This window comes from Aethalodelphis obliquidens, unplaced genomic scaffold (genome assembly GCF_003676395.1).
Source record: "Aethalodelphis obliquidens isolate GAN/ISIS:26980383/991018 unplaced genomic scaffold, ASM367639v1 scaffold14, whole genome shotgun sequence".
NCBI lineage: Eukaryota > Metazoa > Chordata > Mammalia > Artiodactyla > Delphinidae > Aethalodelphis > Aethalodelphis obliquidens.
This window is the reverse complement of record NW_020837958.1, coordinates 38,413,033-38,435,545: the sequence shown is the minus strand read 5'-3', so window position 1 is coordinate 38,435,545 and position 22,513 is coordinate 38,413,033. Positions and strand designations below refer to the sequence as shown.

Here is a 22,513-nt window from a genome sequence, read left to right as displayed (position 1 = left end):
GATTAGATCACTCCCTAACACCATACACAAAAATAAGCTCAAAATGGATTAAAGACCTAAATGTAAGGCCAGAAACTATCAAACTCTTAGAGGAAAACATAGGCAGGACACTCTATGACATAAATCACAGCAAGATCCTTTTTGACCCACCTCCTAGAGAAATGGAAATGAAAACAAAAATAAACAAATGGGACCTAATGAAACTTCAAAGCTTTTTGCACAGCAAAGGAAACCATAAACAAGACAAAAAGACAACCCTCATAATGGAAGAAAATATTTGCATATGAAGCAACTGACAAAGGATTAATCTCCAAAATTTATAAGCAGCTCATGCAGCTCAATAACAAAAAAGCAAACAACCCAATCCAAAAATGGGCAGAAGACCTAAATAGACATTTCTCCAAAGAAGATATACAGACTGCCAACAAACACATGAAGGAATGTTCAACATCATTAATCATTAGAGAAATGCAAATCAAAACTGCAATGAGATATCATCTCACACTAGTCAGAATGGCCATCATCAAAAAATCTAGAAACAATAAATGCTGGAGAGGGTGTGGAGAAAAGGGAACATTCTTGCACTGCTGGTGGGAATGTGAATTGGTACAGCCACTATGGAGAACAGTATGGAGGTTCCTTAAAACACTAAAAATAGAACTACCATATGACCCAGCAATCCCACTACTGGGCATATACCCTGAGAAAACCATAATTCAAAAAGAGTCATATACCAAAATGTTCATTGCAGCTCTATTTACAATAGCCTGGAGATGGAAACAACCTAAGTGTCCATCACTGGATGAATGGATAAAGAAGATGTGGCACATATATACAATGGAATATTACTCAGCCATAAAAAGAAACGAAATTCAGCTATTTGTAATGAGGTGGATAGACCTTGAGTCTGTCATACAGAGTGAAGTAAGTCAGAAAGAGAAAAACAAATACCGTATGCTAACACATATATATGGAAGTTAAGAAAAAAAATGTCATGAAGAACCTAGGGGTAAGACAGGAATAAAGACACAGACCTACTAGAGAATGGACTTGAGGATATGGGGAGGGGGAAGGGTAAGCTGTGACAAAGTGAGAGAGAGGCATGGACATATGTACACTACCAAATGTAAAATAGCTAGTGGGAAGCAACCGCATAGCACAGGGAGATCAGCTCGGTGCTTTTTGACCTCCTGGAGGGGTGGGATAGGGAGGTTGGGAGGGAGGGAGATGCAAGAGGGAAGACATATGGGAACATATGTATATGTATAACTGGTTCACTTTGTTATAAAGCAGAAACTAACACACCATTGTAAAGCAATTATACTCCAGTAAAGATGTAAAAAAATATAAAAATAAAATTTAAAAAAAGAGTAAATGATGGAGAAGATACAATATTAATTTTTGATCACTGAACAGAATGTACTTTATTAAAGAGAAGCCGGGCTCTCAAGGCCAAACTCCAGTCCCCACGTGTAGAAGGAAGGCATTGGGGACCAAAAATGGTGAACTGAAAGGAGAATTCAGTGGTACTTGTGGGCCAGAGCAGTGGCAACACCAGCCACCAGCTTCTGCCAAGCAGCCTGCAACTCAGGGGTGAATTCTCTGCCAAAGTGCGAAGCCAGAATGATCACCATCACGTTGCCCAGGAGCTGTTAGGTGAGAGACAAAATGACAATTAGATATGTTGAGTAGAATTTTCCTAAAAGAGTTGCAGAAAATAATGGCTTAATACCTACACCCACTCCTAACTCCACATCGTAAACTGCTCCATGGTTTGTATCTGTGCAATAAATTCTGATAAGCTAGTTCTTAAATTTTATTTAAATTCTATGAGTCCTCCATTCAACATTCTGTCTACCTATATCCCCTCACTCTCTCCCATTTCACCATTTTTATTTGCCTCTCTCCCTCCCTCTCACATTTACCAATTGTCTAATCTTTGTCATCATAGGATTTCAGGGCTGCATAGGTTCTTAGAGTGAGTTTAGTAAAGTCTCCAACCAATGCAGGAATAAGCTTCCACTTAGTCCCAATATTGATGGGTAATTTAATATATTTAGAGAATTGATTGATATTTCTTTGAGACAATCTGCCTAAAAATTATTCTCCCAAATATCTTCCTAAGCTTCAATCATCAGGAGCCACATAAAATAAGACATTTCTCTTTCCTTGAGACAGGTTTTCATCTACCAAAACCCAGATTCCATTCCTCCTTGAACAAGTCTGTTATTCTCTGATATTCTCTAGGGTAAACAAATCCAGTTCTAACAAAAGTCCCCGAAAACTTTTAAGCAAACTCAGGCTTAAAAGGGCTAGTAGCCCTTTAGTGTCACTAGTCCTGAATCAAGGTGCTCTTGGTACGTCCACTGGAATTCTGCCCTCTTAACACCAACTTTGATCTATGATTTCTGAGATCTTTGCTAGTCTTTGCAACCAAAGACTCAACTTCCATTATCATTCCAAAGTAAAAAGCATAAAAAGAACACATGACCATTTCCTGAACTCACCCTGAAGTTCTCAGGATCCACGTGCAGCTTGTCACAGTGCAGCTCACTCAGCTTAGCAAAGGCGCCCTTGAGGTTGTCCATGTTCTTAACAGCATCTCCAAAGGATGTCAACACCTTCTTGCCATGGGCCTTGACCTTGGGGTTTCCCATTATGGCAGAGGGAGAGGACAGGTTGCCAAAGTTGTCAAAGAACCTCTGGGTCCAGGGGTAGACAACCAGGAGCCTATGAGATGAGACCATAACAGATAGAAAATCAGTGACTCGAAAAGTTTGAAGAATTTCCTGGTCAATTTACCAGGCTCATATTCACCATCCTCCCCCATGAAATCCAGTTGCTACCTGCCCAGAGCCTCGCCTCCAGCCTCTTCCACATTCACTCTGCCCCACAGGCCAGTGATAGCAGCCTTCTCCTCAGCAGTAAAATGCACCATGAGGTCAGGTCTTGAAGCTTACTGGTGATCACAGAAGTGTCAGAAGCAAGTCTGTGCTGCTGCTGGAAGGTGTGGCCTTTTATTCTTTACTGCTGAACTTCTGGCCCTTTGTTCCCCCTAATCCTTTAAAGTCATTGGTCAAGGCTGAGCTGTGTCCCTCAGGGGTGGAGTCAGGTCAGGAAATGGTCAGCAAGGAAGATGTATATTGAGTCTGTGATAATGTGTTGGTTCCTGAAACATCCTTCTTTTGTTGGCTCCTCCTCCATCCTCAACACAATTTTTCATTCATTCTCTCTTTTCACCCTCTTCTCTCCCCATGTCATCCCCCATGATGACATCCATCTCTCCCACTCTCCTTATCCCAGAAAGACCCATAGAATGCAGCTAAGCCCAAGACAGAGTTCCAGTCAAACCAGGTTTAATATTTGGGTTAAGGATGGTGAGATGGTGACAGGGACAAAAACACAGTCAAGAAAAAAAAATACAATTGTTGACACAGAACCTCAGCCAGTTTTAGCTCTCTTGAGGAGTGGATTATAGCCAAGCTCTGGATTTTAGTTTTCTAAGGGAGACAAAACACATACATGGTTACTTCAGGAAGCTGAATGGAAATGCAAGGGATCTACAATAGAACTAAGACCTCAATCCCAAAGTAACATAACCAAAGATTATTTCATAGAGAGAACAGGTAGAATAAGCTTACATCCTGTGCTTCCAGGGAACTCTCTCTCTGTCCATTTCTCTATGACAGCAAGGGAAACTGTCTACTCTGGAGACATTGCCCTGAGTGCTCTTCTTGATTTTCTGTACTTATTTATACTAGCGTGGCTGCTAAGGAGTCTGAAATTATTTAAAACCAGGACTTGTGATCAAACTGAGGAGTAGATGAATTGTTATGACAGGCTAGCAGTTGGAGTATGTTTAATGTTTGTGGAAGCCATCAGTTCAGGAGACTTCAAGTTTCTCTAGTGTCCTTATTTTTTGTTTTCTTTTGTATTTTGATGTCCCTGTTGGCTCTGGGTTTCCCTAAGAACACATCATCATGAAATAGATTATGTACCTTGCAACTTTTCCAGCTGCAATCCTCTGTTATTATACTGGAGTCCTGTTGATATAGTGGTAAGGAATGGTGGAGGAGAAGCCATCTATAATTGTATAATTAAAAATCAGCCTTCAGTGGACCAGTTTTCCTGGGCTGTGACTTTCACAAGTGTTTCTTAGCTTATTCCCCCCTTAAGAAAGATAGGAAAGAATCCCTGGGCTAGACTATGTAACCTAGGATGACAGAATTCTAGGTTGAGAGAGAAGACATTTGATCACTGAAGTAGAGGACCAATGAAAGGACAAGAAGTATCTGGCTACTCAGTGAAGAATAGCCCTTGTACGAATAAGAGTTTTATTTATTTATTTATTTATTTTTAAGTATAGTTGATTTACAATGTTGTGTTATTTTCAGGTGTACAGCAAAGTGATTCAGCTTTATATATATATATATCTTTTCAGATTCTTTTCCCTTATAGGTTATTACAAAATATTGAGTATTGTTCCCTGTGCTATATGGTAGGTCCTTGTTGTTTATCTATTCGATATATAGTAGTGTGTTTATGTTAATCCCAAACTCTGGTAACCATAAGTTTGTTTTCCATGTCTGTGGGTCTATTTCTGTGTTGTATATAAGTTCATTTGTATCATATTTTTTTAGATTCCACATATAAGCGATGTCATATGATATTTGTCTTTGTCTGGCTTACTTCACTTAATATGATAATCTTTAAGTGCATCCACATTGCTGCAAATGGCATTATTTCATTCTATTTTATGGTTGAGTAATATTCCATTGTATGTAAGTACCACATCTCTTTATCCATTCATCTGTCAATGGACATGAAGGTTGCTTCCATGTCTTGGCTATTGTACATAGTGCTGCTACAAACATAGGGGTGCATGTGTCTTTTAAAATTACGGATGATTTTTTAATCAGTAGAGATAGGGTTCTAGGTTTCCAAGGCAAATTTGTATAGATCCACAGTGTGAATACAGTGACCCTTCCCTTAGACCTTGGGTATGAGGATCAGACATTGTCAAAGCCCAGGGAATAAGAACCAGGCTGCACAAGACCAAGAGTTTGGGAAACAAACCTCATCTGAAGCAGACAGTATGAATGTGTTCCATTCTCCTTCCAGTTCAGAGTGTGGACACCAGGCTTCTCTTAAATTCAGAGTGTGGGGTTGATCTCCCTTCTCCTCCCTTATACCCATTTCAGGGCTCATATAGCCTTCTCTAATAACAGCGTTTGGGAAAAGAACTGGCTTGCCTCCAAGGATCTGGCCCATCCCTTGCTTTCTTATTACTAAAGGTTGTGGAAAAAGGCTTCAAGAAATGTTACAGGGTTGAAAGGCAGCATGTCTATAACTCAGTTCAAGGCTTATGAATTCTGATTCTGAAGTCACTTAAGCTGAATATACTTTCATTTTTGCTTAGGTGCTTGTTGATTCAAGCTCAATTATCTCAGCTGCTCATTTTGAAGTATTTATTTATTTCTCCTGTGAAATACCATGATTATTGTCTCTTTTTCCTAGATGAAAAACCCAAAGTTTAGAGAGATAAATGACGTGATTATCCATGATACATCAGAAAGATTAAATGGTCAGAAAAAAGAAAAAACTAAGATTATTCATTTATTGCCTAGAAATTAAAATTAATAAAATAAAAATGTTATCTCTTAAGGTATTTAAATGAAAAGTTTTAAAAGAAACTTCAAAATTTGTTAAAGATTAACTCCTGCCTCTTAGGATATCCTGTGACATTTGTACTTTGGTAAACTCTACGCAGGATTTTAAGAAAGATGTAAGATGCCTCTTTTTAGCAAAGAAAAATAAAATATTTCCTTAAATCTTGCTAGCTCATTTATGACATATATACTAATCCTGTGAGTCAAATACTGTATTATCTTTAGGTGCGATTAGTATGGAGGATTGTATAAATTACATTGTTAATAGATAAAATAGGTCTTTGATCCCACTACATTTTTTCCCAATATTAGCTGAGAAAAAATCCTTCAAAAGTTATTCTCTACCACAAATGAGTTTTTTTCTATTTTTAATTTTAAAATTGGAAAATTATGGACTGGGTCTATAAACCATTGAAGGTACAAAAAAAGCTGCTTAGGATTCTTGATTAGTGAAGCTATAAGTTAGTCTGCTTTCATTATACATCTCAATTTATCTTCTTATAGCAGAAATAGATGGGATAAAAGTCCTATTAAGTGTTGCATTAGTCTAGAATAAATTGTGTGCCATGAGTAGCAGGAAATTCTAATGGCTTCCATGCAGGGAGCCAATGAATATCTTCTGTTATGCTTGCAAAGAATGAGAGAATAGACCACAACCACTGGTCAAGCAACACTACTGCTTTGTAATCGCTGGGCCTCTGCATCATATCTCACAAAGGTTGCCGGTGACTGTGAACCCAAGCTGGGTCTCATTCTCAGAGGCATTTCTTTTGTTGGAGGCTTATAACACAGACATTGATGGTTTGACTGACCTCTGGGACCACTGTGACTAAGGCATAGCCAGAGATGCATGTGAGTGTTAATTAAGCAAGAAGAATCTTCACTGGGAAGAGGGAGTGGAAAGGCAGAACCAGCCAGTTATTGTACACTTGTCTACACGATGAACCTTGAAGGTTAAAGCTGGAATCTGGCAACTTAGAAAAGTCAGAAACTTCCCATATTCCCATTTTATAACTTCACTTTCTTGGCTCCCTTGATGCTTTTTGACCTTAAGCAAAGTTGTCTTCATTTATTTTTATGATTAAATTTTTGAGAAATTCCTGGTTTTTTATGTTGTTTAAATAGTATTGCCTAGTATATTCTATGAACTAAGACAGCTCTGAATAGTTAGAAGGAATGACACTATCATTAGAGCCAGTGCTTGCTAATCTTCCTTCCCTCTACCACACTACTATAGCTCATTGGTCCATATCTCATGGATCTTACTCAAGACTTTAGTCAAGTAGTAATTTACAAACTTTGTTCATATGTAGTAGCTCTGAAGCACACGTAAACTCAATATTTAAATTTCTACCTACGATTGATTCAAATGAGATTCTTCTAGGTTTAAGGCTTAGAATCCTGTGTCCCAAGATTGGGAAGTCCTTGACTTGATGACTTTGAATTTCGAAAAGTTAATGACTATTTTTTTTTTTTTTTTTGCTTAGTCACGTTATCTTCAGTACTTTGCATACTCAATACTGAAGCTATAGCATAGCATGTTTCTTGAATAAAAAATCTGCATCTATCAAACAGTATAAATTTGAGGTTTGGTAACTATGCAGGCCTTAAATGGAAGCAGTATGGTTAGATCCCACCCATTAACAAGATCATCTACCATGAGGAATTATGAGAAACTAGGATCCTTTGACTTAGCGAGGGCAGTTAATGATCACTCCTCTCCCAAAACCCTTTCAGCCTTTTCTAATTCTAGCCCCAGAAGGGTTCCTTCTGAAACCAAAATTTGACAACCCCTATCTTACTGAGTCTGAGGCATCTCTGAGGGAAAGGAAAACCTCTTAGATTACTAGACCAACAAGCTACTGTAGCCCTTCTCTCTACTCCAGCCCCATTTAGGCATTAATGTCACCAGTTATTTCCTGCACCTGTTTTGTTTTTGTTTGTTTTTCTTTCCCTTCCCTTTCCCCTTCCCCTTCTTCTTCTTCCTCCTTCTCCTTCTTCTTCTTCTTCTTCTTCTGTGTATTCATTTGTTTTCTGGGGGTTGGGGGGGCATTTATTTTATTTTGGTTTGTTTTTAATTAACAGAGGTAGACAGATCCAGTGTTTTTCTCCTTCTGGGGACTTGGGCTGGTGATAGCTGGGCGGGGTCAGAAACTGTGAGCTTAGATAGGAGCTCAGGACTACACAGAGCTGTGGCAAAGAAGAGGACTAGCTAAAGAAATGAAAGACAAAGTGCTTTTCTTACTGGCTTCAAAGACTCTGTTCTTTCTTGGCTTTTATACAAGTAGACAAGTGAAAGACATTTTGGGTTAGTGTTTGGGGGTCTTGCATGGTTAACTGTTTAGAAATGCCTGATAAATATGCTCTGTGTAAAATATATTTGTGTGCGCGTGTGTGTGTGTGTACAAATATGTGAGTATTATCAAAATATGAAGGCAACAGTGACTAGATAATATGCAAGACCTCAAAGGATAGGGGAACAAATCTCACACTAATTTCAATTGCTATTAAAAATAAATTTAGTGATAAAAAAGAGAGACTCAAAGTCACCTGAAAGAAACAGAATGACTCCCAGGCCAGAAGCTCTGAACTATGATTATAGTTAGATTATAATCTATGGAATGTTCTGATGTATAAAGAGAAGTGTATTAATCATTAGAGAGTTGGCCAACAAGGAAAGTATAGGAAAAGGAATGTTGCTCTGTTGGCTCAGAATCTAGAGATGTTTTGAACCTCACATAACATTTATGTCCAAGCCAAACTTATCCTTCCCATGAAGATGGATGAATAAGCTATGTCTGAGCCTAGTGGCAAGATGCTTACTTAGCATGATTGTATCCAGCTGCTTGCTTTGGAACAGTTTGTTTCCTCTACTTTTTCTTGATTGATATAAGGAAAGAAGATGTATTGCTCACAAAGACATGAGTATTCAATTTATAAATCTCAATGTAAATGGATAAATAAGTACACAAGTTTCTATTTTTAGGTTTGTGTGCCTTTCATTTTAACAAGAATAAGACTTCAAGAGTCAATCTCAGCCTACAGGACAAATGGGCCACATCCTAGAACTAAGTAATTCGATCAAGGTCCTGGTTGCTGAGGTCTAAATACATCTAGTTGGCATTACCTCTTTTGGCATTACTACACTGTATATCTTGGTATGTGTGTAGCGGTGGGTGTATGTGTATATGTCTTTGTAGTGATAGATGTATGTGTTTGCTCTTCAGTTGTTCATTCAATACTGCAAAAGTTCTGAGTATACAGAAGCAAAACAAAACAAAACATTTTCATGGAGTTGATAGTAAGCGAAGTGAAACAATAAGTAAATAAACAAATAAAATATATGGTATATGCCAAATGATGTTAAGTGCTATGGAGGAAAAGAACACTGGAATGAAGGATAGAGTTTAATGGGGACAAGGGTGGAAGGGTATTACTACTTTAAAATGTATGGTAGGGATTTCTTCACTATAAGGGGACACTTGAGAAGACACCGACAGATTATAAATAGCCACTGCATATGGATTAAATGTTTAAGACATAGGGAATTACAAATATAAGTATCTTAAAGTGGGAGGATGCTTAGAATTTTCAGGGATTGAAAATAAGGCCAATGTAGGAGCAGACTGAGAGGGAGAGTAGAAGTGCTGGCTGTGGAGGTGCTAATCTATAAAATTTGTGACAATAATAATACCTGTATCATAGAGTTGTAAGAAAAAGCATATATATATTTATAAACATATATGTATACATATTATATCTGCACATATGTTATATATATACACACATATACACCTATATTTACAGATACACATATAAACATGCACATATATACACACACATATATGTGTGTATGTGCCAAAAAATGTTGGCAATTGTTGTTATTGTAGGAAATTGTTATGGTAGGAAATTTGACTTTATTATGATTGATGCAGGAAACTATCAGAGACCTTTGGACAAAGAGGTTACCATACATGATTTACACTTTTACAAGTGTGCTTTGGCTGCAGTATTGGGAAGACACTGTCCGGTGGCAGTTGTAGAAGGAGACAGATCAATTAGGAGTCCGCAGTAAGAGTTCAGGTAGAGATTATAACGCCTTACACCAGGGTGGTAGCAATGCAGGTGGTAGCAAGGGGTCAGTCTGTAAATAAATGTTTAAAGTAACACCAAATGGATTTTCTAACAGGATGTGGAATTTGGGAGGTGCTTTTGTGTGTGTGTGCACACGTGTATGCCCATGCTCTTGTACATGTTTATTTCTGAATATGAGTATATGTCAGTGTGAGGATTTAGAAGCTGAACAAGGAGAGTCTTTATGTTGAGTTTTGTCAGTTCCTTTGTTCAGCACACTAACTGCCTCAGAATTCTTGCTTTAAAATGAAGATGGTGGAAGGGTAAGTAGGAAAATCAGAAAATATCTCACACGTCAGAACTTTACCCAAAGTGATGTGAAGACTGCGAGCATCTCCTGGGTGCTGAGCAGAGGCTTATAAGTTAAGACATTTTCCCATGACAGTAGTAGCACCAAGACTGGCCTGAGATATTTCCTTAAGTTGAGGGTTCCCAAGTGGCATCCCTAGTCATGACCAGCATGTGAGCATGGGACCTCTAAGAGCACAGAGCCTTTGTCAGCAGATGTCTGGGGGTACCCTAAAATGCTGAACAATGTTTTCCTCTTCCTCTGTTTCATGCCTCTCTCTTTCATCCTCATATCTCAGTCCTTACCTACAGGACACTGCAAAGTAGGTGTGCAGTATCTGGAATCTTAAAAAGGTGAGACCTGGAAAAATTATTTAGTCATCTAGCCCTGCCACATCTTTATATACACGAGGAAACTGTATATAAAGGTTCTGTCCTGAGTTATACGGTGCATAAGAAAGGGTCAGGGATCTCACTAGCAAAGGTCTTATGCTTCTAATTACTCTGATCACATTTGATTAATGACTGTATATTTTGTGAATTAAAAATCCATACACATGTAGTTATAAGGGTTTTTTTTTTTTCCTGCTTCTTGGTGTGAAAGACTACCTGCAAGATGATTGTTAGATGAACAACAGCTGATCATTCTATGGCATTTATGGGATGGCCAGAAATACAGTTTTAAATCCAAAGGGAGTATATTCCAGGACATGTCACATTCTGCCTCTGTATCCCTCTCTCTTCATTATGCTGGCTGGAGTTCTCCTTTCTTGTCATCTGTCCTGTAAGCCTCCTGCTGGGGACCCAGATAGCAGTCATCACACAGGGCTGAGAACATCTGGCCATACACCCTAAGCCTCAGCATGACTCAGCATGACTCAGCATGGCTGTGTTGGGGCCAGATCCCGGCCTATAAGGCTATGCAGACCAAGAAGATAGGGAGCAGGACATTGACTCAGAATGGGGCCCGGGCATAAATGTCTATACTTAGAGTATGGGAAGGCAGCAGCGGAGGCTTAGACAAAAATGAAATATGAATTAAGGGGAAATTGGAGCTTATTTAATTGGAGATAAGGTGGCTGAAGGGGATAGAGGGGCCTGGGCTTGTAGGCAAGACAGTCATCTAGTAAATGTTTTTGGAGTAGTTGCTATGTGCTAGACACTAATTTCAGTGCTTGAATCATAAATAAGAATAAGACATGTATCTTGCCTTCCAGGAGTCCTAGTCAAAAACAATAGTTAATTATATACAATATTACAATATTTTCCATACTTAATAGAGATATATGTGGGAGAGGAAACTTATGACTCTCTTAAGTCTGGGATCTTTTTAGGGAGTAAATAATGTACCAAAAGATCTTACAGGATTAAAGAAATGTAAGCTGGGTCTTGAGAGATGAATGGATTTTTCATAATGGAGAATACCTGTTCTCCAATGCTCTTTAGGCAAGGTGTATAGGACTAGCTAGAATGCAGTGAGACAAAGTGATTTAGCCTTAGAGAGGAGCCCCCCTGGTGCATGGTCACAGAAAGAGACTTCATCACTCGCCACACTCCACCACACCATCACTCATCACTCACTCCTCCTCTCTTCTACATCAGAGGTTTTGTAAGTCTATTGAGGTCAGGAAAATCACAGAAAGGAATAGGGCGTCAGGGTCTTCAATGAATACAAGCCCGTTCCTGATCAAATAGGGCTGACAATGCTTTAGCCAAATGTTGCCATGAGGAATTGAGAGAGGCTCCGTGATCCCAACACCACCTACTTCTTATGTAACCTTGGGCAAGTTTCTAAATGTCTCCATGTCTTTGAAATATAGGACGGTAACATGACTTAGCTCATAGTATAAATCATGACAATTAATTTAGTTTATTATGTAAAGAGATAGAGATACAATATATGCTCACTAAGTATTATCTGTTGTTATATTATTATAATAAGTATTTACATATAACTATTAGAGTCACATCTTATGTCCAAAGGATGATTGGAAATACAGATATTTTGAATCATTTCTTTTTTATTTTTTTCTTTTTTAAATAAAAATCATACATGTGTAAAGTGTATAACATGATGATTTGAAATACATATACATAGCAAAGTGATTACGATAGCCAAGTTAATTATCTGTCTTCTATTCTCCTTGCAGAGGAGAAAGACAGCATGAAATCCAAACTGATCTTGGAGAAGTTAACTTATAAATCAGGGTCCTGCACTGGTAACATTTGTGAGGACTCTCATTGTCAAGCTCTGCAAAGGGAGGTGCAGGGAACTTGCAGAACTTCTTCTCATTTTTTATATTCTTAACTCATCACCACAGCACTGCCCATGGCATGGTTTAGTGTCCTCAGTGCTTGGCACTAACTAAGATGTCACACAGACCTAAATAAATAGATACGCATATGTTTTAGGTGCAGTGAGTTTCTAAGCCAGTGCAGGGTAAAGAGAGAAGCAGGCGGCTAGGTCTGGAGAATAACTAAAGAATATAATACACTCTCTTCCTTAACCAAACTTGTGACTTGGCCAAGGGTCAAGAGGTCATTTGGGCCACTATAGACCTCCAGTGTTCTCGGGGACCTATACATAACCTACAATCCAACAATCTCTATAGTCCAAGCTAGAGCCTCTTTTTATTCTGAACTTGTTTCCAATTTTTTTCTTTAATTCATTCTCTTTCAGACTTTCTTACAGAGACACACCCATGTTGAGGACGTATGGTCTGCAATTATGACTTGAACCCTAATCTCTAATATCCAAGGTATAAAAGTGGGGAATAGGGGCAGTTTAATCTTCTATTTCTTGGGTCCACAGTAGATGTCCGTGTTGGTGTTTTGTTGTAGGAAGAGCACAGTCTTTAGCAGCAGCAGAACTGGGCCTACATCTTAACCTTACTACTTACTAGCTCTATGAGTTTGGACAGGTTATTTCATCTCTTTGACCCTCAAGTCCCCCACACTTAAAAAGAGACAGTGTAATGTAGACAGTAGGAGAGGCTGGACCACCTGGGTTTAGATTGCAAATCGGCTACTTATTCAAGAAATTGTCTTACATTTTCTGCACCTTGGTTTCCTCATCAGTTGAGAAACATTAATGGACTTCTGAATATTGGTATGAGGATAAACTAATTCATATAATGAACTTAAATTATATCTTAGTATATACTAAATACTCAAGAAACATCACTTATCATTAGCATGAATTACAGCATGTTTCATGATATATACTTCACAGAACTACCGTATTAAATGAGACTATTTAAATACCCTAGAATGGTACCTGACATATAGAAAGATTTCAGTAAGTATTAATTCCCATCCTCTTTTAACTTTTCTCTAGTCTAAATCTCCTCTGTTTTTTTCAAATATTTTTCTTGTGGTCTCTAGTTCCTTAATCATCTTGTTTCCTGTTCAACTTCTGCTCAGATTCTTAGTGGATCTCTTATGCTTCAGAATCTAGGATTGTACGTGCTCTTTGTGAAGTGAGGTTTTCTTAAAGTGCAAACTTGCTGTCATCTGCCTTCATCTGCACCTGTGGCTTCAGGTGTTTCAGCCTTAAAGCTAAGCTCTGGACTTTGACCACAGTACCTGGGAAGATAGCCCTCCTGAGGGAGGGGAAGGCTCCTCTCACACGACATCTCAGGCCATTGTTAAATGATATATTGGGCTTTGAGAGTCTCTACATATTTAAGAGTGATTGGTGTTATTTTCTAGAACTTACCTGCTGCTTTGAGACGTCTGGTCCCTAGGGAACCCATAGCTCTGGCCTGAATTGCTGTTACTGGTCCAGATAGTGTGCATCTCTTTTGATCCTCCATAGCCCCATAAGATAGATGTAATTATTACTCTTATTTTACAGATGTCAGCACTAAGTTCTTTGCCCCTAGTTGAGGGGATGGGGAGTCTCACTTGGTGGTAAAATGTAAATTGCTGCTATGCTGTGCCTCCCTCCCCTTTCCTGTGCTCACTTCTGTACTCAGTCTATCTGCCCTGAGACTCATGGCTCCACCCGGAGCCGCCAACCTGCCCTAACCACCTATCTGAGCCCACAGACCTGTAGCCTTTCTGGACTCTGATAGCTGGCAGCTAGCCTCGGCCCTGCCCTCTCTGTGATCTCTGATAGACACATCTTGCACCCCAGCTCCCAGGGTCCCCATGGGGACCTCGGGTTTGCTGAGTCAAGGTTCGCTGAAGTTCAAGCCCTAAGAAACTCCTGCTCCCAAAGTTATAGTCATGGACCTCTCCATGCCTGCCTCCTTCAACCAGAGCCCCAGGCCCTGCTTTCCTAGGCCTATCCATCTAATGTTCCTCAACAGTGCAGCAAAGGGCTTGTGAGCAGTAGATCCAGTTTCTGACTTTGGGTCCAAGGACTAGCATTGTCTCTTACATGTCTGACCTTAGGCAAATTCTTTGATTCCTCTGAGCTTAGTCTTGTCATCTAAAAACAGGAATAATAATTGTATCCATCTTATGGAGTTAGTATGAGGTTGGAAAGAAATATGACACACTGTCTGTGAAGCAGTAGCTTGTTTAATTAGACTTTAGAAAAGTTCTCAAAATATAGTAGTAGATTTTATCATCCATTAATCCTGTCCAGCTTCTCCCACACTCTCCTACTCACTCTCTCTCTCCTTATTCCCCCATATTCCTCTTCATCCTCTCTTACTTATAGTGATGTTGGATATTTAGAATGAGATTTGGGGATAAGCCATTAACAAGTGAAGTATTTCTTGAAGGAGCCATACTCATCCAATGGATCATCTCAGCAGGGTTCAGGGGGAGGAGGGAGGGTCAAGGTCAACAGCAGGAGCCAAGGAAGGAACCCTGGGCAACTGGATTCGGAAAACTGAGAGTAAGAAGCTGAGGACCAGTCTCTGGGTGCTGGGAGGGTCTCCTCATGGGAAACTCCTTCAACTAAGAGGGGCACAGACTGGGAAGAACAGTTTCTGGATGGAGGTGAGGATATTCTGATAGGACAGTTTGAAGAGAAGGGCTCTGGAGGTTTGGAGCAGGGGGCTCCCTGTCACATGAAGGAAACCAGCTCCATGTGGGCACTGGGTCTCTTTCCTATGCATGTCCTATGGGGCTCCTGATTTTCAGCCAGGCTTCACAAAGCCCTAAATTCCCATCTGCTGGAGCCCTGAATGGGGAGAGAATATTTTGGTTTTCACTTCACTTGGAACCCTTTCTAGCTCTTTTTCCCAATTTGCCTCAAGACATCCCCTTGATAGTTTGATTCATCCAATCAAGAAGTGTGGGGAGGACTTCCCTGGTGGTGCAGTGGTTAAGAATCCTCCTGCCAATGCAGGGGACACAGGTTCCAGCCCTGGTCCGGGAAGATCCCACATGCCGCGGAGCAACTAAGCCCATGTGCCACAACTACTAAGCCTGTGCTCTGCAGCCCATGAGCCACAACTACCGAAGCCAGCGCGCCTAGAGCCCATGCTCCACAACAAGAGAAGTCACCGCAATGAGAAGCCCGTGCACCGCAACAAAGAGTAACCCCAGCTCTCAGCAACTAAAGAAAACCTACGTGCAGCAGCAAAGACCCAATGCAGCCAAGAATTAAATAATTGAATAAATAAATAAATTTGTGGAAAAAAAAGTGTGGGGAGAGCCCTTTCTCATGTGCATCCATCATCGTGTATATGATGAGGAAAGAGAGAATAAAATGTAATGGCATAAGCCTTCACAGAGCTATGTGAGTCTAGGCATTCATCAAAAACTACCTTCTGCTTAGGGTATGAATCCCCTCTGAAACACCCCTGTTTCATACTATCATGAGTGAAGCACTTTCTAACATGAGGAGGCACTCATGGCTTTTCCACTGAGCCCATGTTTTTGTTAGACAACATAATATTTACAAAGTTCTTATGCAAATGAAAATCATTTAATTTTTTGTCACATAGTATAACTCAAATCCCTGTTTCAGAAGATAACCTTTCCATATCGGAGTATTCATACATTTGTTAACCCCAAATTGCATGCTTTGAAACAGGTGCTGGTGACTAACAGTGAACCAGAGAGTCATGTCCTTACTTCACAAAGCCAACTACTTAAACAAAGACAATAATCATAATCACTACCCTTCCTCTACTTGGTATACTCTTCCCTGACCTCAGAGAACGAAGTTAAATGATATAAGTTATGCAAAATCATTACAATCTTTGCAATGTCTGGCACATTAGTAAGCCTTCAATAAATGTCAGTTATTTTATTATTACTGTTATAAATGAACTGATGTAAAGTTCAGAATAAAATAGTGGTCTGCTGTAGCACGTTGGACACAATAAAAATAGCAAAGGTCTCTAAGAGTACTTAGCATATATAAGCCACTACGTTACATATATTAACTCTCTTGATGTCAGAACAATCTTATGAGGATGTTAAAACCCCATTTTACAGGTGAGAGAACTGAGTCATATAGATACAAAGAGCTGCTGAGTTCAGCCACTCAGGCCGTCTGGCTCCACAGTCTGTTCTCTTAACCACTGCTCTCTACCGCCTAAGACTTCCCTGCAGTAAAGGGTTGAATCTCTGAAATGAGTTAGTGGTGATGGTTAAGTGGGAAGAGTGTCAAGTTCTTTCCTAAAGGTATGAGAAGAGAGGAAGGAAGGGTATTCTCTCTTCTCCACATGCACAAGTGAGCCAGCACACACACAGCTAGTACCCAGTGGGCCTGGTTAAAGAAGAATGAGAGGATCTGAGGATGTCTTGCTAGTATTGGGTTCAAAGAAGTCCTGGTTTAAGAGTTAAGGGAACTTCTGAATTTAATCAACAGAAATTCTCTCCTGGCAGAAGGGCCATTTACTCTAGCCTGTTGTTTACAAAAGAGAGATCTGAAGCACAGAGAAGGATGGGGACTTTCTCAGTATGATATAATTTGTCATAGAAATGCCCAGTCTAGGACTCGAAGCTCCTGACTTGCTCTCCAATGCACTTTCCCTGAGCCCCTTTGCCTTGAACTGTGGTCTTTCTGAGAGAAGGAACAGATGGAATCTAAAATATCTTAGGTAGTTTCCATGCCACAGCCAGGCTGAGTGGGCTCCTGGTTAGCTCCTTAAAAATAAATATGGCATTTGAATACAGAGCTAAGCAAACCCGGCTCAGGGGCTGGGAGGGAGAAGCTGCCCGTCCTGGGTCCTGGCCCTACAGATAGTGTTATCAGAGACCTCATAGAGCCCCTCCCATGCCTGGGCCTTGAAGTGAGTCAGCCTAGCACAGGGGTAGGACAAGCCATATCATTCTGACCTGGATGTTAAGTGGGAGAGAGGAGAAAGGGCTCATAGTCCACAAACTCAGGCTATGACTCCTCTCCTCCTAAGAAAAGGAATGACACTCAGAGGTCTGTATATACCTTGCATCCCTTTTTGTGTGCCTTAGCCCTTAAAGAGATCTCTGCTCTCAACGTCATGGTGAGGTCTTTGCACTATATGCCATACCATACAAACACTTGTGTCACACCACATCCGACATGGACCATACCTTCCCTCCCAGGTCCACATGCTTGTCTTTGTATGATAGTAAAGGAATCACTGAAAAATTTACTATTTCAATTTTTTCTTGTTTCTCTTGCTTCAGTGACTTAGTGGGGAAAGTGCATAATTTTTTCCCCATAAATTGACAATAGATTTAATTTCACAACAACTTTGTTGTGTTTGTGGAAATTCACAATATCTTTTAATTGTTAGTGTCTGGGAAAGTTATGTTATGGTGAATAAAAGAGAAAGCCATACAAGTTCAGAAAATAAAAGCTATCATCAGACTTCCCTGGTGGCACCGTGGTTGGGAGTCCACCTGCCGATGCAGGGGACACGGGTTCGTGCCCCGGTCCGGGAAGATCCCACATGCCACGGAGCGGCTGGGCCCGTGAGCCATTGCCGCTGAGCCTGCGCTTCCGGAGCCTGTGCTCCTCAACGGGAGAGCCCACAACAGTGAGAGGCCCGCGTACCACAAAAAAATAAAAAATAAAAAGCTATCATCACTAGGCCTTAGTTTTTTATCAATAATATAAATATTATAAAACGAACACAGTTATGTGATAATGTATATATAGCACCTAGTCCAATGCGTGACACATGGTAAAAAAACAAGGAAAGGCATTGCAGAGGTTTCCAGTGACAACCTCCTGACCCTGACTATAGGATAGTAAACAGTAGACAATACATAGTTTATGTTCCCAAAAAAGTGACTAGAGCAGGGTCGGGATGGAGGTCAGAATTTAATTGTTAATAATCAAAAAGAGCTTAAATCAAAAACAGGAGCTTGGGTCTTTCTAAGCTTGGGGACTGGATGGAATGAGTAGTCTGTAGGAATCTCTGTAAAGAATTAGTGGTCCCCAAAAAGCCACTGCCTGGAGGTAATATTTTTTCTCATACAAAAAGTGCAAACAAGTCCTTTTCCTGTCCTTTAAAGTCAGCAGAGAGTGACCCTGGTCCACCTTCAGGGTGAGGAAAGACTTGAAGAGTTTAGGACTGTGACTTTGGGGGTTGACATACTGTTCTTTGTCTACCAAGTTCAACTCTCCTGTCTACTTCCGCGGCTGACACAGTAAGAGAGAGACTGAAAGTGTTGAGAACCTGTGATCTCAGATTCAGGGAAAGAGGAGTCGTTAGTGTTCATGCCCTATTTTTTTTTTGAACTATAGTTGATTTATAAGATTATATTAGTTTCAGATGTACAGCATAGTGATTCAGTATTTTTACAGATTATACTACATTCAAAGTTATTACAAGATAATGGGTGTAATTCCCTCTGCTGTGCTAGTGTCCTTGTTGCTTACCTATTTCATACATAGTAGTTTGTATCTCTTAATCCTGTATTCCTAATTTGTGCCCCCTTCCCTCTTCCCTTTGGTAACCTCTGGTTTGTTTTCTATATCTGTGAGTCTCTTTTCGTTTTTCATATACACTCATTTGAATTATTTTTTTAGATTCCACATACAAGTGATCTCATACCATTCATTACCTATTAAACGCTCCTGAAAATTTTTAGTTCCATCATCTATGAAGCATGAGTTGTCGGTCAGAAATTGGGTTTTTTTCCCAAATCTTTTGATTTCCTTTGACATCAGAATTTAACTTAGGCACTGATGAATTAAATAAGGCCGGTATATCAGATCTGAGACCTGGGGCTTTCCTCCTGTCCTGCCCCCACTACCACAAATTATGCAGTCGAGTTTCCGACATTTGGGGAAATTGCAGGGGTCAGCACATCCAGAGTGCAATGGATAAGCCTTGCCCTCGGAAAACCACCTTTGTGATCATGGTATCTCCCTTGCCAGGTTAGTATGAGGCCTGGGCTTTCTAAACAGGGTAAGGAGACAATCAGGAAGGGAAGCATTTACTTCATCTACCCATTCATCTATTCATCTATCATCTGTCTATCTATCTATCTATCTATCATCTATCATATTCATTCGTTCATAAATGTAAGCAAAACGCTTAGCATGTAGAATAGTATGTAAGTGCTCAGGTTTGTGTGTGTGTGTGTGTGTGTGTGTGTGTGTGTGTGTGCGCGCGCGCGTGTGTGTGTTGATATGTGTGTTCAGGGTTGAACTAAAGTGGAAGTATAACTCTGCTGCCCCCCTGTGGTCCCCAGACTACCTTGCAAGTCTCTGTTAATGGCTTAGCTTAATTTTGAGATGCTTTGGGGGGAGTAAACCCTGCCTTCTTTGTGTTTTAATATCCTCATAATAACCACAGAATAATAATTTTCAAAATATCAGAAGAGTGTAATGTGTAGGAGGGCATTATCCAAAATTAGACAAACTGCAGTTTGAGTTCAGTCTTTGGAACATACATATGACATTGAGAAATTTAATTAACTTGTATGAGTCCAGAGATCTTCAGCATGAAATTGGTATAATAGTGTCTCCCATCTAGTGTTTAAATTAAACCTTAATTATCTAATGCATCGACATACTTATTATAGTGACTAGCATAAATTAAGAACCTTATAAATATTACCTTTTAATATATATATTTTAAGCACCTTCAGCATATCATTTACTGATCTGAACTTTACATGCAATATCTCACTGAGTCTTTAATAAACTATGCAGCAAGCATTTATTCCCCTTTTCCAAGTGAGTAAAGTATAACTCAGAATATGCAATAAAATATTTAAGCATTGTAAAGCTAGAAAATAATTTCATTTATAGAATACTCTAGCAATACAAAGGCATACAAATTAAAAATTGAAAGTTCTTATGCAACCCTAACTTCCTAATCTCATTCCTCTCCCTAAAGGAAACTAGCCTTAGCAGTCTGGTGTGAATCTTTGCGGAATATACTTCTGATATATGGGGTGAGGGAAGCTGTGATGGAGAGGGAGAGAGAGAGAGAGGAACAGAGGGGTGAGGAAAGAGATTCAATATTTGTGTATCTCTTGAAAAAGCTCTTTCCATTACGTTAAATTGAAGGTAATATTGTCCTTTCTGAAATCCTGGAATAAATAAAGACAGATTAATATCTAAAACATTTTGAAGGTCTGTGACATTTTTAGCCATTATCTCAGGGGACATTACTGGGGAAAAGGGAAGCTGGGAGAGGTACCCAGATACCTTCTCTCTGCAAGGTGGGGGCACCCACCTTCAATCAAGAGACCCCCTTCAACAGTCCCCTCATGTGGAGGCTCCACCCATCTTAGCCTAGTAACTTCATCAGTATTTCCTTCCTTCTAATGGTCATAGCAACAGCAGCAGCCTAATTGTCTAAACAAATCTTCCAGATATATGTCGGAGAATATAATACACTAATTAAAAGACTATATATATCTATATATACATATTTTTTGTCTTTTTTATCATTGTGATTCCCACTGACATTCTCAGTCTTTCACATGATTGCTCAGGTTTTAACTGAGGTCCAACCGGCTGTGGAACATTAAATCAGAGAAGAACTTATCTTTATGCTTACAGGTTTAAGCTGAAACTGCTAAGCAGAGTGAATTAGAAAGCTTACAAATGTTTTCCAGAAACAATTCTTCTCCCAGTCAGTGCATAGGGAAGAATAGTGGACAGTGGGCCCTATATTATGATGAGCAACCCTAGCATAAATCCGTACCGATTATTAGTCCAGACATAAGCACAGGCTAAGTGGATCATGTCATGAAGACAAGAGGACAGAGATGGTGGGAGCAAGAAATGAAAAGCCATTTGATCTAGGACAGTAGAAAAGAATAGGCAGGGCATAACAACACATGATTCTGATACTAACAGTTCAGGAGACTCCGGTAATAAAGATGGAGGCATAATGCAAGGAGTAGCAAATAACCACATGGTAGTCAAAGGATTTGGTTGTCAGTACAGAGGATTCCATAAGGGATAATGTAAGCAGGAAGCATTATTGGACATAGGCTTAAAAGATAAGATCTGAGGCATTCAAACACGGGACCTGTGACTGTGGGGAGGATGGGGAAGGTAAAGACCAGATGCATTTAATTCCACATGGAAAGGAACATAGGCTCATCAAGGAAGGGTTCCTTCCTGATGTTGGCCAGAATGGCAGCACTGCCCATGAGGACATGTAGAGACAACAAAATGGGATAGAGATTCAAACAGGGAGGGCTAGGGATGTGTCTGTGAGATTAAAGTAGAAGGTTCTTGGTGTTAGTCGTTCTGGGTGTGACTGGTAAAACACTGCAGAGGCCTTTGTCTTAAATCTATTCAGAAATCTGGGTCAAAGTTCAAATGTCTAATGCATAAGGATGCAACAATGGATTTAGATAAAGCGCAGTGATTCCTTACAGTTCATGAATGATGATCAATTTAGGTGACCTTGAGGAAATGAGCAAATGTGGGGAAAGAACTAAGAAAATCTTTTCCATTTTTGGAGGTCTGGAACCAATAGTCTCTTTATCCTAGGTGAGAATTTTATTGTTTTTGTTTACGCAGGCCTCTCACTATTGTGGCCTCTCCCACTGCGGAGCACAGGCTCCGGACGCGCAGGCTCAGTGGCCATGGCTCACGGGCCCAGCCGCTCCGCGGCATGTGGGATCTTCCCGGACCAGGGCACGAACCCGCGTCCCCTGCATCAGGCAGGCGGACTCTCAACCACTGCGCCACCAGGGAAGCCCTTAGGTGAGAATTTTAAATGGCATTGTTAACAGAAAGTAGGATTGGAGTAAAAGGAAACAAATAAGGCATAAACAAATACAAATGCATGATATCAGACCCATGATTTGCTTCATTAACTTTAGGCAGCTTCTCATACAATTCGGGTTTATTTATTGCTTATGTCACAGGCAGATAATAATTATTAGGTAGTTCTCCTGGGTGCTCACCTCCAAGCAGAGGCACAGGAATCCGGACTCTTTCCAGCATCTGAATTCTCTACCTCAGAATCCTTCTCTTCCTCTCATATGGAAGGAGAGACAGAGAGAGAGAGAGAGAGAGAGAGAGAGAGAGAGAGAGAGAGAGAGAG

The 22,513-nt window shown here is 40.1% G+C and overlaps 1 protein-coding gene, 1 long non-coding RNA gene and 1 other non-coding gene across 3 annotated transcripts in view; all 3 read right to left on the bottom strand.

Annotated features, from left to right (window-relative positions):
• Positions 1-1,394: 1,394 nt before the first annotated feature.
• Positions 1,395-3,181, bottom strand: LOC113625084 (hemoglobin subunit epsilon-1). Its single transcript, XM_027115558.1, has 3 exons — positions 2,847-3,181; positions 2,508-2,730; positions 1,395-1,649 (listed from the first exon to the last, which is right to left on the bottom strand). The coding sequence occupies exons 1-3, from the start codon at positions 2,936-2,938 to the stop codon at positions 1,521-1,523; spliced, it is 444 nt and encodes a 147-aa protein (XP_026971359.1). The 5' UTR covers positions 2,939-3,181; the 3' UTR covers positions 1,395-1,520.
• Positions 3,182-11,672: 8,491 nt separating this feature from the next.
• LOC113625087 (uncharacterized) overlaps positions 11,673-22,513 on the bottom strand; it is a 68,968-nt gene continuing 58,127 nt past the window's right edge. The window contains exon 7 of the long non-coding RNA XR_003434559.1: positions 11,673-11,706. This is a non-coding gene — a long non-coding RNA (uncharacterized LOC113625087). The remainder of the gene's footprint in view (positions 11,707-22,513) is intronic.
• Positions 19,216-19,379, bottom strand: LOC113625249 (U1 spliceosomal RNA). The gene has a single exon (XR_003434589.1). It is a non-coding gene; the product is annotated as a U1 spliceosomal RNA (small nuclear RNA).

Excerpts from the sequence above, each read along its gene's own strand:
- LOC113625084 (XM_027115558.1), bottom strand. The coding sequence starts at position 2,938 with ATGGTGCATTTTACTGCTGAGGAGAAGGCTGCTATCACTGGCCTGTGG. Across the intron at positions 2,731-2,846 it reads GGAGGCGAGGCTCTGGGCAG|GCTCCTGGTTGTCTACCCCT; the intron begins GTAGCAACTGGA and ends CTCATCTCATAG. Across the intron at positions 1,650-2,507 it reads TGGATCCTGAGAACTTCAGG|CTCCTGGGCAACGTGATGGT; the intron begins GTGAGTTCAGGA and ends CTCACCTAACAG.